General features: G+C 32.8%; 2 protein-coding genes across 2 annotated transcripts; both read left to right on the top strand.

The window, feature by feature from the left end:
- The first annotated feature begins 335 nt into the window (after positions 1-335).
- Positions 336-1,793, top strand: LOC145795966 (zinc finger BED domain-containing protein RICESLEEPER 2-like). The gene has a single exon (XM_082880920.1). The coding sequence runs from the start codon at positions 336-338 to the stop codon at positions 1,791-1,793; it is 1,458 nt and encodes a 485-aa protein (XP_082737046.1).
- A 2,912-nt stretch (positions 1,794-4,705) lies between these two features.
- LOC114277974 (kinase C substrate, heavy chain-like protein) lies at positions 4,706-11,937 on the top strand. The gene is made up of 5 exons (XM_028219932.2): positions 4,706-4,937; positions 5,042-5,155; positions 10,963-11,058; positions 11,354-11,527; positions 11,606-11,937. Exons 1-5 carry the CDS (start codon positions 4,817-4,819, stop codon positions 11,722-11,724), a joined length of 624 nt encoding a protein of 207 aa, XP_028075733.2. The 5' UTR covers positions 4,706-4,816; the 3' UTR covers positions 11,725-11,937.
- The last annotated feature ends 310 nt before the right edge of the window (positions 11,938-12,247 follow it).

The following is a 12,247-nucleotide window of genomic DNA, read 5'->3' as shown; positions in this document are numbered from 1 at the left end:
TTAGAGGATATATAATATTATGTAAGCATATTATAATATTATATAAGCATATTATATATGCTTATTCAGTCCTTCAGCATCATGTCACAAATATTGCGAAAAGTGAAATCTGATTGCTATCAGAGTTAAAAGGTTTGTGAAAAACTAGGGTTAGGTGATGCTAAGTGTCTCAAAAACTCATACATGATAACATAATGTTTTTGCAATTAAAAAAAGTCCTGCATGTAGGCTTACTGAGTTAACTCTGATTGCTATTAAAATGTTTGTGTTTGTTATTCATTCTCTCTCGTGTTCTATGTTTGGTTTTTGGCAGTTTATTTCATAATCTTTTTGTCATGGATCCTCCAAGCGAAGAAACATTTTCTGTTAATCCTAATGTTGAGCCTGAATCATCTTCTATTGACCCCTCTACCCAACCTATTGCTCGCCCTCCTAGACCACCCTTGGCCAAAAGTAGTAGTAGTGGGAGAACACAATCAAAGGCTTGGGATCATTTTGAAAAGATTAAGGGTATTGATGGGAAAGATAGGGCTATGTGCAAGTATTGTAAGAAAGAATATATGGCAGGCTTTAAGAGTCATGGAACAAGTAATTTATTAACCCATTTGAAAAATTGTACAAAGTATCCATATAGGGATACTCAAGGGAAACAAACATTGGGATTTAAACCAAGACAAGTTGATGGGGAGGGTGGTGTTGTTGATGTTGTCGCTACATCATTTTCTGTAGAAGTTGGTAGGAGGTATCTTGCCGAGATGATAGTAATTGATGAATTGCCCTTTAAATTTGTGGATGGGGTTGGTTTTAAAAGGTTTTGTAATGTCATGCAACCCAAGTTCAAGATCCCATCTCGACATACCGTTGCTAGGGACATTGTAGACATATACACTAATGAAAGAGAGAGGTTGAAGAAACTTGTGAAGGGGCGTAGAATTTGCTTTACCACAGACACATGGACTTCTATACAAAATTTGTGTTACATGTGTCTAACAGCACATTTCATTGATGATGATTGGAAGTTACAAAAGAGGATCATTAATTTTTGTCAAGTTGAAGACCACAAAGGAGAAACTCTTGGGAAAAAAATTGAGGCACTCTTAAAAGAGTGGGACATTGATGGCCTTTTTACCTTAACTATTGACAATGCGAGTTCTAATAATCTAACCATTAGATTCTTGAAACGAACTACAAAACTGTGGAAGGGAACTGTCTTAGGTCATGAGTTTTTACATATGCGTTGTTGTGCGCATATTCTAAATCTCATTGTTAGTGATGGATTGAAGGATCTTGAGTCTTGTATAGCGAATGTGAGGCATGCAGTGAGATATGTGAGGTCTTCTCCAAACCGCCTTGACACTTTTAAAAAGTATGTGGAAAGTTTGAAAATTGAGAGTAAGAGTCTCTTGTGCTTAGATGTGCCAACCCGGTGGAATTCCACATATCTTATGTTGGAGGCGGCGGAAAAATTTGAAAGTGCTTTTCAAAGAATGGGTGAGGAGGACTACAATTATAAACACTATTTTTTGGATAATGAAGGGGGTGAGAGGAGAGAGATGCCTACAGCCGAGGATTGGGATAATTGTAGGGTGTTTTTGAAATTTCTTAAAATGTTCTACAATGCAACAAAAAGATTTTCTGGGTCTTTATTTGTTACTTCGAATACATTCTACACGGAATTTTTTGTCATTGAAAGCATGATTGGACAATTAATCAAAGACAATGACCCTATTTTGTCTTCAATGGCGAAGAAAATGAAAGAGAAGTTTGACAAGTATTTGGGGAAATGGAGATAAAATCAATCTCCTTTTGTATGTTGCGGTTGTGCTTGATCCCAGAAGGAAAATGACATATTTGCACTTTTGTTTTTCAACAATTTTTGGTGGGGATGGGGTGAAAGTGAAAGAAATGTTAGACAAGGTGAAACATTGTTTGACTCAATTGTATGATCATTATGCCACACTTGATTCAACAAATGTGCATCTCTCCAATGTAAATGAAACAATAGATATGGTGATAGATGAAAATGATCCACATTCTATTGTGAACTCTCAATTTAACTCATTCTTGGAGGGGCAATTTTGTAGTAGTGGGAGTATATCGGAATTGGACAAGTATTTGGGTGATATTGAGAAAGATGGGAAAAATGCTGAATTTGATATCTTGGAGTGGTGGAAGGTTAATGTAACAAAGTATAGAGTATTATCACTTGTAGCAAGAGATGTGTTGGCAATGCCTATCTCCACTGTTGCTTCTGAGTCGGCTTTTAGTACGGGAGGTCGTATACTTGATCCATTCCGTAGTTCACTTGCTCCCAAGATGGTGGAGGTTCTTGTTTGTACACAAAATTGGCTTCGAAGTAACATTCCAATATGCCTTCGACAATCAATGGATAATATTGAAGAATTTGAACAACAATATGATTCGGGTAATATATATATATATATATATACAATGATTTATTTTCTTTTAAATTTTATTTATTATCTTCACTTCACATATTTTTGTTGTATTATGTTTTATGTGTAGTTGTTTCGGAATCAAGTTCATGTTCAAGTCCAAGTCCGGAGAGTACTTATATTGAAGTTTAATATCATTGGTAAAATACTTCCCCTTTGTTATATTATGTTTACTTCACATGTTTTTGTAATATTATGTTTACTTATTTTAAGTTTAAGATCTTTTAGTGTTTTCCTTGTTAAATAATTTCATTTTTTTGTTATGCAGGTTTGGCTCATGGTTCATGGTTTGGCTCAAAGAAATCAATGGCTTTATTGTTTTTTTTTTGAAGTTGTTTTGAAAATATGACTATTAGTTGGTACTTTCTTTAGATGACTGTAATACTTTATTTTGGATGATTTTATTAAGAAGTTTTAAATTTTTTGGATGATTGTAATATTTTATTTTGGATGATTGTAATACTTTATTTTGGATGGTTGTATGTTAAAAATTTGTGTTGCATTGTTTGTTTGTAACACTTTTGTCTAAGCTGTTTATTTTGGATGGTTGGATGTTAAAAATTCCAAGTTTCTCATATACAAAAACAAACTATTTGTTTGTTTTACAATAATAGCTTGTTTATAAATGAGCATGAGCAGGTTATTATTTGTTAACAGGTTATTAACAGGTTGTTATTTGATTAACAGGTTGTTAAATGAGCATGAGCAGGTTACAATAGCAAGTTGTTATTTGATTTTCATTAATTTAGTTTAGCCCACTGCTGCAGGTTGTTTTTTTTTTTTTTTTTGAGGACTACTGCTGCAGGTTGTTATTTGTTACAAATTTACAATAGTTGTGTTATTGTGGGCTGGTGAATTGCCTCTAAACTTCTAGCAGGAAAGGGACTTCCAGAGCAGCAAAAGAGAGACTTACAGTTTGTGTGACCATGTAATCAATCTGAGCTTGTGTCTGTCTACACTTGTTTCTTTATTTTGATAGGCACACTCTCTCACTGACAATTTTAGTATGCATTGCACATAGGTGGTGTGGTCGTTGAGGAATTAAGTGCACATTAATTTATTTATTTTTTTTGAAAGTGTACATGTTAAATTATGTCAAAAATTTGTAAAATTTTAAACCGCCAAACCGATCGCATCCATCCGCCAATCCGCCAATCCGCCAATCCGCTCAATCCGCATCCGCCGGATTGGCGGACGGATGCGGATGGATTTTCTCCAATCCGCCAATCCGGCGGACGGATGGCGGATTAGAGGTTCCGTGGCCGCAACCGACCCGCGACCACCCCTACCTCCGCGGTTACTCCTGTTGCCCCCCCGGTTGTTTGAGGTGTCTTAAATAAGTGTATTTTTTGTCTTTTTGAATTAAAAAATTGAGAAAAAAAATATGAATATTTGAATTAACTTTTTGACATTTTATGAAAAAATGTGTATCAAAAAATTGTATAAATTAGTGTGTAGAAGAAAATTAAGATTGAGAGTTGTGCAGTCGTACTTTTTGACGTTTAGTGAATAGTGATAACTTTTTAATTTTTTGAATAATTTTTTGACTTTTTTTCAACTTGCCATACTTGACCTTAGTTTAAAAATTACTTTTTCATTTATTTCTTTCAATCAATTCTCTATTATTTATTTTTTTATTAACAAATTCTCTTTTTATTAAAATATAAATTTTAATTATAAATTAAAAAAATAAAAATCATTAATGTGTATTGAAATTCTTAAACCAAAAATAAATAAATATAAAAGAGTTTTAATGACTCCCTACTGTAGCAAATATTAATTTGTGATGACTTATAAAAGAGCTAATAGGATGGTATATGAAAGGCTCAACTCCCTATAAGTAAAGGAATGATGCCCGCGGTCTGATGCCCCTTAGAGCATCCTTAATAGAATCTTTAAATTTCATTATTACCCATTTTAAAAGATTAGTGGCTTTTTTATCCTTCCATTAAAGTTTTTAAACATTTTCTTAAAATAAAAATTGTTACAGTGGCTCTCTATTTCTCTTATAGTTATTTTATTTTATTATTTTTTTTTACTTTATTTTGTTTAGGGATTATAATACACATTTATAATTTTTATTTTTTAAAATTTATAATTAAAAATTATATTTTAATAAAATAAAGAAAAAAAATAAAAAGTTTATTAATATAATAAAAAAAAAATAGAAAGTCTGTTAAAAGAAATAGATGAAAAAATAATTTTTTAATGATATTTTAGGATAAATTTAAGTCTCACATGCTCTTGGTAAAGGAGGATGAAAGATTCTAATCAAATAAAGAGGTGGATGAAAGATTCTAATCAATTAATTAATTAATTAATAAAATAAAAAGGGGGACTGAAGTCTCAGCCGAGGCGTGATGGAGGGAAGTCTTGGTGTGGGTCTCCTCGGCGGCTACTGCTGTTGCATCTTCCTCTTCCTTTTCCTCTTCTTCACCACTTGCTCTGCTTCTCTTCTTCCCATCGGAATCCACCCTCTAGGTCCTCTCTCTCTCTCTCTCTCTCTCTCTCTCTCTCTCTGGCTCGCTCTCTAGATGTATATTGATTTCTATTTCTGTAATAAGGAATATTTTTTTGGTTAACAGATGACAAGTATTATGCTTCGGAGGTGATCAAATGCAAAGACGGGTCAAAATCTCTCACCAGAGACCGTATCAATGACGACTTCTGCGACTGCCTTGACGGCACTGATGAACCTGGTATTATTCCTCTCAATTCCAAGCTTTTTGCACTTTCAATCCCTCCAATACATAATATGTTTATTTATTTATTTATTTTATTTCTATTATCAATAATCTGCTTCCGTTGAATTTATAGTAACCTTGTTTTTTTATCGATTATTATGGTGTATGACTGCTCCTTCTCTAATCTATGTGGAAACATTTTCTGGGTTTGAATTGGATGTGCGAGTGGATTGAAAAATTCCGCAGGGTTTTTTGTAGCATTTTTCAAATGGATTGGTATCATTTTGAGTCCAAAAAATTTGATCCATCCATTTGTTATTCTCTAAAAATTGACAGTATTTCTTTCAAATTCCCAACTAAGTGGAACACTCACAAGCCAATCTCCAACCGCTTAATATTTTCATTCAAAGCACTCCAATTGATAAACTCAAATTTGAGTAAAATTGCTGTGTGTCAAGTTTTGAGTGGATCCTAGGAGTTGGAGTGAAGGAGAATTTGGGTAGAAGTACCTATGTGTAAAATATTATGTCTCAAATCACTTTCTTTGTTTTTTTTGTTTTTGATTTTGTTTTTGTTTTTTTTTTTTTTTTTGGTGTGTGTGTGTGTGTGTGTTTTTCATGGAGTCAAGTGTGTAGAGTTCTTTTCTGGTTTGGTGAACTTTGGTGGGCAAGATGGGTAAAGAATGTGTAGGTCGAAGATTTTTAATGAAAATAAATAGTTCATTTAAGAGAAATACTTTATGTTGTTTTCATTTGAGATGTTTTTTGTTTTTTTGTGTTTTTGGAAACAGAAACACTGACACGTTTGAAAACATTCATTGTTTTCTTAGTGTTCATTTTTTGTGCAAAATAGTTTTTGAAAATTTAGAAAATGACTTAAAGAGTATTTTCTAAAAAAATGGGTATTTTCAGATCATTTTTCCCAAATTAGTTGTTGGAAATAGTTTGCCAAACAAGTTTTCCATGTTATTTTTTTGTTTTTTGTTTTTATGAACAGAAAAATGAATACGATACCAAATGCACTGCTATTTTTGCATTTCTTTCCTTGTTCCCCCCCAGAAATTAGTACATTATATGTAAATACATATTGAGTCATTGACAAATTTGGAACTTACTTTTTTGAAACAAGGAAGGCATCCACACTTCTTTTTCCCTTCTTTATTTCCCCTTATTAAGTGGACTTCAGATCAAGTGTTCTCCTAGGAGTTTCATAACTTTTGTGGATCTAATTTTAATTATCATAATGAGAGAGAACATTTCCTCATGCTATGCTGTCACTTATGTCCACAGTGACATACTTTTCTTCACCAAAATGGTGCATGATATTCGAACAAGTATTAGTGGAGATCTGTGTTACATTGGTTTGTAGAAATGTACGAAATACCCGTGTCGGACACTCAACACTTCGATAATTATATGGGATGTGCGATATGTTCAGTTGAACATTCGCCAAGCAAGCAGAGTAATTTGAATTAACCATAAAACTATGCATAAAATTTCTATATTATGCATAAAATGCTCTATGACACTAGGGGTGATGATGCAGTGGGATAACGTGAAGAGCAAAATCTGAAGCAACAAGAAGAACCTCACAACTCTTCTACAAATCTATTGAATCTGAAGATTATAAGAATTATAGCAAAAAGAAGAGAATTCTTTGAAACAAAATTGTATATTATTAATCAACTGAAAGCTAATAGCCATAAGGCTTACAATCATTATTTATAATAAAAGATTATTCATAAAACTACTAGTACTAAAAGGAAAATAAAATATTAAAATAATCAATTAATCCTAATTCTTGTAGGACAAGAAATGAATAAAATAGGAAACTTAAATGAAAAGAAAACTATAGTCAAAATAAAAATAAAAATATGTTTTTTCTAAAATCTGATTGCACCATTCTCTTCTGCTTGAAAAAACTCGTCCTAGAGTTTCTATAACTTGAAACAGCTTGACACGTTTGCACTTGTTTGCATCAACCTTGTATTTGAGGTTAATTTATTCAAACCTGAATTTTACAAGTCTTCCTAAATTAAACAAATAATTTTCTCCAATAATTTGGCCCATGTCCAAATAAGCACATATCCAAACCTATAAAATCTTGCCTTGCATCTTCAACCAATTGATTTTCAAAGGAACTATAAGGAAAGCTCCACGGATTGTAGTACCATAGTGAACCGAACTGAATTGTTTCCTATTTTTATATTAAATTTAGTAAGTAGAGTAAAAGGTGTTGGAAGAAAAAAAATCAAACATTAAATTTTCAACTTAGCCTTCACATGCGCTAGCCAACTGAGTTGTTCTTAAATTTTGTTCACACTAATAAATTTATATAACCAATATATCTGTATAGACACACACAAACATTGTTTTAAGTTTATGTTTTTTCATGAAACAATATTAACTTCAATTTATATAGTTGGTTCTATGTTATGTTGTAATTTATTGATCTTTTTATAATTGGGATTTTTCATAATGAAATTGCCTAAAATCTTAGAACCAAACCGAACCAAACCATTTTTATGGTTTGGTTCTAGTTTGCTTCATACCTTCAGTAGTGTGGTTCTAATTCTAAAGTTTTTTGAATCATAAGGAGTGTTTGGTCCCATGTCTACCTTAAAATCCGACCAATCCACTATGTGAAACCTCCTAATCACTCTAAAAAATAAAATTAATATATTAAAAAATATGAAGATTTTTTGTGTCCTATTGACTTTGGACATGGGAATTAGATGAATCGAATTCAAACTTTGGACATGGGAATTAGATGTTCCTTAGTTCATGTAATATAGGTGAAGATTCAAAAAACACGGACATGAACACGAGACACGGTGATTTCAAACAAATGGAAACACTACAATAAAAATAATTGTTTATATATTTTTATTTGCTATGTAGATTAATATTACATTGACAAACAATAAAAAATTAACAAAAACGAGCATTAATTCAATGTGTATATATATCCTTGTCATGTCCTTTGAAAGCAAATCAATTAAATAAAGGGACATGCCGTGTGGCGTGTCCCATACATACCCTTGTCGTGTCCCCACATCTGACACCGCTATGGCACCTTTTTTGAAGTGTTGGTGCTTCATAGGTGGGAGATATATACGATGAATGGGAACCAAGTTACAAGACATAAAAATCAACTTGCACCACTTATATGGTACAGTAGTATGCTTTACTTCATCCTGATTTGATATATATATATATATATATGTATGTATATTTACACATTTGGTATCAATCAATTTTTTGAACTTAAAATAAAAACAGATTGAGATTTCCTCTTCTTTGTTTTCTAAATGTTGTTAAGGCCCTGTTTGGTAACATTTTTAGTTATAGTTTTGTTTTTTTTTTTTCGTTTTTTTTTTTTTTTATAAAAAAAAACACAACAAAACTTGTTATGGTGAGCTGTTTATGTTTCTAAAATTGAGTAAACAGTTGCAAAACTTACGTAAATTCCATAAACAAGAATTTGCTGGTTATGGTTATATAAAACAGAAATTGGCGTTCATGCGTGGAGACCCTGATGAACATTGTTTTGTCTAGAAGACTACTCTTTACTCAGGATTGAAACTCGCTTGCTGCAAAAATACCACACCTTTTCTGTATTCCCAACAGTAAACTCTGCGCAAGCGAAGGGAGCTGGTTGCAACTCGTATGGCTCTCTCTCTTGCGTTTGTCTGCATCTCATACATATCCCTTCTCCCGTCCTACAAGAAGGCCACTCAAATCTGTATCATTCACCTCTGGTGTTCTTCAACAGGCTGAGTTCTGCAATTTTTGAGACCCACATTCTCGAATTCTCTACTCTGCAGACCCATCTACACGTTAGACTCCTATTCACTGATCCCATATGAACAACCTGGAACTCCCCCTTCCCCTCTCCACTACCTGGTCTCTAGCTCTTCCCCCACCGCATGCAGCTCAATATATATATTTTCCCCAGTAGCTCAAACCCCTCACCCTATGACCTGTTTTCACTGATTCCTATCAAAACAAACCTGCAACTCCCTGCAACAGAGTAAAGCACAATCTGCAATGCATCACCACTCTTCTTGTGTCATACACAGTTCACACTGCTTATTATTAGGCAGTTTGCATGTTCATTGATATATATATTATATCAAATGCAGTCGGAGTTCTTCTCTTTGACTACGTTAAATTGAAATGCATGTCATTCTCTTGTTGTAACCCACACTGTAGGGATAGGTGACCATTAAATTTGTTGAAAAAATTACACTTCACTGTCAAAATTAATTTAAAACATGTATACCACATTATTTGTTACCAAACATGTTTTATTGTTTATGTTTTCACAACATTGTGTCCCATCAAACATGTTTGTACTTCATGTTTTTTGGAAAAATAAACAAAAAAACTGTTTACAAAAACTTGTAAAACGTAAACCTTACCAAACGCCTCCTAAGTAATAGTGTTTGGACTACTTTTTCTTTTGGTAGTTATGTTTGGCATGCTGCTTATTCATTGAAAGAACAAAAACTGAAAACCAACAGTTCATGTTTAGGGGGAAGGTTGCTTACCATTTTCTTTTTATGTAATACAAACATTTGGGTAGTGTTTGATAACCCTGTTCAACACACTTAAAATTGAATGTATTTAGTGAAAATAAATGAAATCTATTTGATAACAATAATTCGTATTACTTCAAATTTTCAAGAACCTAGAGGGGATGCTGTGGCGCGGGCTGTGCAGCAGCAATTGCTGTTCAGCGAAATGGGCCCATTTCGGAGCGCATTTCAATAATTCGAGCCGTTCATATTTTAAAATACATCAAGTAGAACATGCCTGCAAAAAATCAAGTTAATCGGATATCATTTACCCATTCATTCACTCACATTTGTATCTACAAAAATAAAAAATAATTGTGATTTAAAGTATTAAAATGAATATAAATGTGAGTGGGTGAATGGGTAAACGATATCCGATTAATTTTATTTTTTGCAGGAATGGTCTACTTGATATATTCCAAAATATGAACGGCTCAGATTATCGAAATGGACTCCGAAATTGACCCATTTTGCTGCACAGCCCGCGCAACACCATCCCCAATTCCTGGCCTTTGTTACAAATGTATATATATATTGGTCTGCCTCTTTGTTTTATATTTTCAATGGTATATCACTTCTTTATTATTATATTTTATTTGATGATAAAGGGGCCTTCTTTATTAATTCATTTTTGTTTTTATACCTAGAATAGTTTTCATGAATTTTATTTGTTATTCTTTTTTTTGTATATAAATATTTTTATGCTATATTTAATTAATTTTATATTTTATAAAAATAAAAAAACTCAAAATTCAAAAGGCTTACGTCTCGCCTCATCAATAGTAAAACAACTACCCTTGCTCTTTCACCTTTAAAAACTTTGACCACAATTACTACCACCACCAACAACAACACAAACACCACCACCCCACCACCGCCATCACAATCACCAACAACAATACAACCACTTCCACCACCACCGTCACCACCACCACCAACACCAACACCAACAAATTTTAGCCTTTTTTTACGTATCAAATAACTTGATTAAATTCAGCAGATAAATTTCAGTAAATACAAAACCATTTTTTAGATTAAAAAATTCAGTATTAAGTTTTCAGAACTTAATTTTCAATTTTATTAAACAACACCTTCATCTTCTTTTCTTTTCCTTATTTCTTCTGTTAAAAAAAAAAAAAAAAAAAAATCATATCCATCATGACAAAAGTGCATCATAATTTATCTGTTTTAAACCATATTCTCGTCTCTTTGACTCACTTGGCCCTCTTTGTGAAATTTGTAGGAACGTCAGCCTGTCCAACGGGTAAATTTTATTGCAAGAATGTAGGAAGTACACCTCAGTTTTTGTTTTCTTCTCGAGTGAATGATCAATTCTGTGGTAAGTACTATCAATAAAATCACATCCCTATCCTTTTCTTTCGTCGTGTTAGTTGCTTTATGACTTGGGTGCACTGAGTGCCATGGAGTTACATTGATGGACCTGAGACGTACCTTCTGGAATCTGATTGTAGCGAGTTGTGTAGTGCTTAGTCTTGTTTATTTTTCTTAGAACCTGGATTAATAACTTAATTTTATGGTTCAGTAAAAGTGTAACCTTTTTTTTTGTTGTTGTGTGCGTGCGCGCGCGCGCTTTTTATTATTAAAATTCAGTTGCCAACTTTTGTACCTTATAGATTGCTGTGATGGAAGTGATGAGTATGATGGTAGCATTATTTGTTTCAACACGTGTGTCATGGGTGGGAATGTTGGATACGAAACTATAAATTATAAATCAACGACTGCTGTTGATGATGTGAAAGTAACTGAAAAAGGAATTATTTCAGAGGATTCAACTCAGAAATTTAAAGGTATAGTTTGTTTATCGCAGCTTTGGTGCAAATGAGTTTTTTTATTAAAACAATATGTTGGGTATTGGTGATTTCCAGGTTTGAAGATATTCATAATCCTACAGGCAATTCTCATCAGTTTTGTAGTGGCTTTCGGTTTGTTTCGTAGGCGTGGGAAATTGAGAAGACGACATATTCACCGACCAAGTTTAACTTGAGATTGCTATTCTAATTTTGATCATTTCTTATTAGGCTCTTCTTATTTGTCTTTCAGTTCTGCCTATAAAATTGTAATTTCTACTTTGATTTCATATTTGTACTATCTTTTTAGTTTTTTTTTATTTTTTATTATCACTATATTGTCTGAATTTATGCTAGATTCCTTTAGAAATGTCTAATGGACTTGTATCAGAGTCCAAATCCTTACTGAATTGCTAGCCTTAGGCTTCGTTTGGGAAGTGGGTTGGCTTTTTAGTTTTTTTGACTATTTTAGCCTGGGGCTAAAAAGTCTGGTTTGGGAAGGATTTTTAGTTTTTTTGACTTTTTTGTAAGAAAATGAATGTAATGATTATGGGTTGGATGTGATATTTTGTGTTATTGGGTTAAAAAACCTATTTTGTTTTTTGTGACTATTTTAGCCAAAAAAAGCTCCAAACCTCTCTTCCCAAACAGAGCTTAATGATCTCAACTTGTTCAAAGTTGACTTCATGAAGTCTACTAATTGTGAAATTCCTTCCTATT

Source organism: Camellia sinensis, chromosome 7, assembly GCF_055761805.1.
Source record: "Camellia sinensis isolate YWXY chromosome 7, ASM5576180v1, whole genome shotgun sequence".
Lineage (NCBI taxonomy): Eukaryota > Viridiplantae > Streptophyta > Magnoliopsida > Ericales > Theaceae > Camellia > Camellia sinensis.
This window is presented reverse-complemented; position numbering and strand designations above follow the sequence as displayed.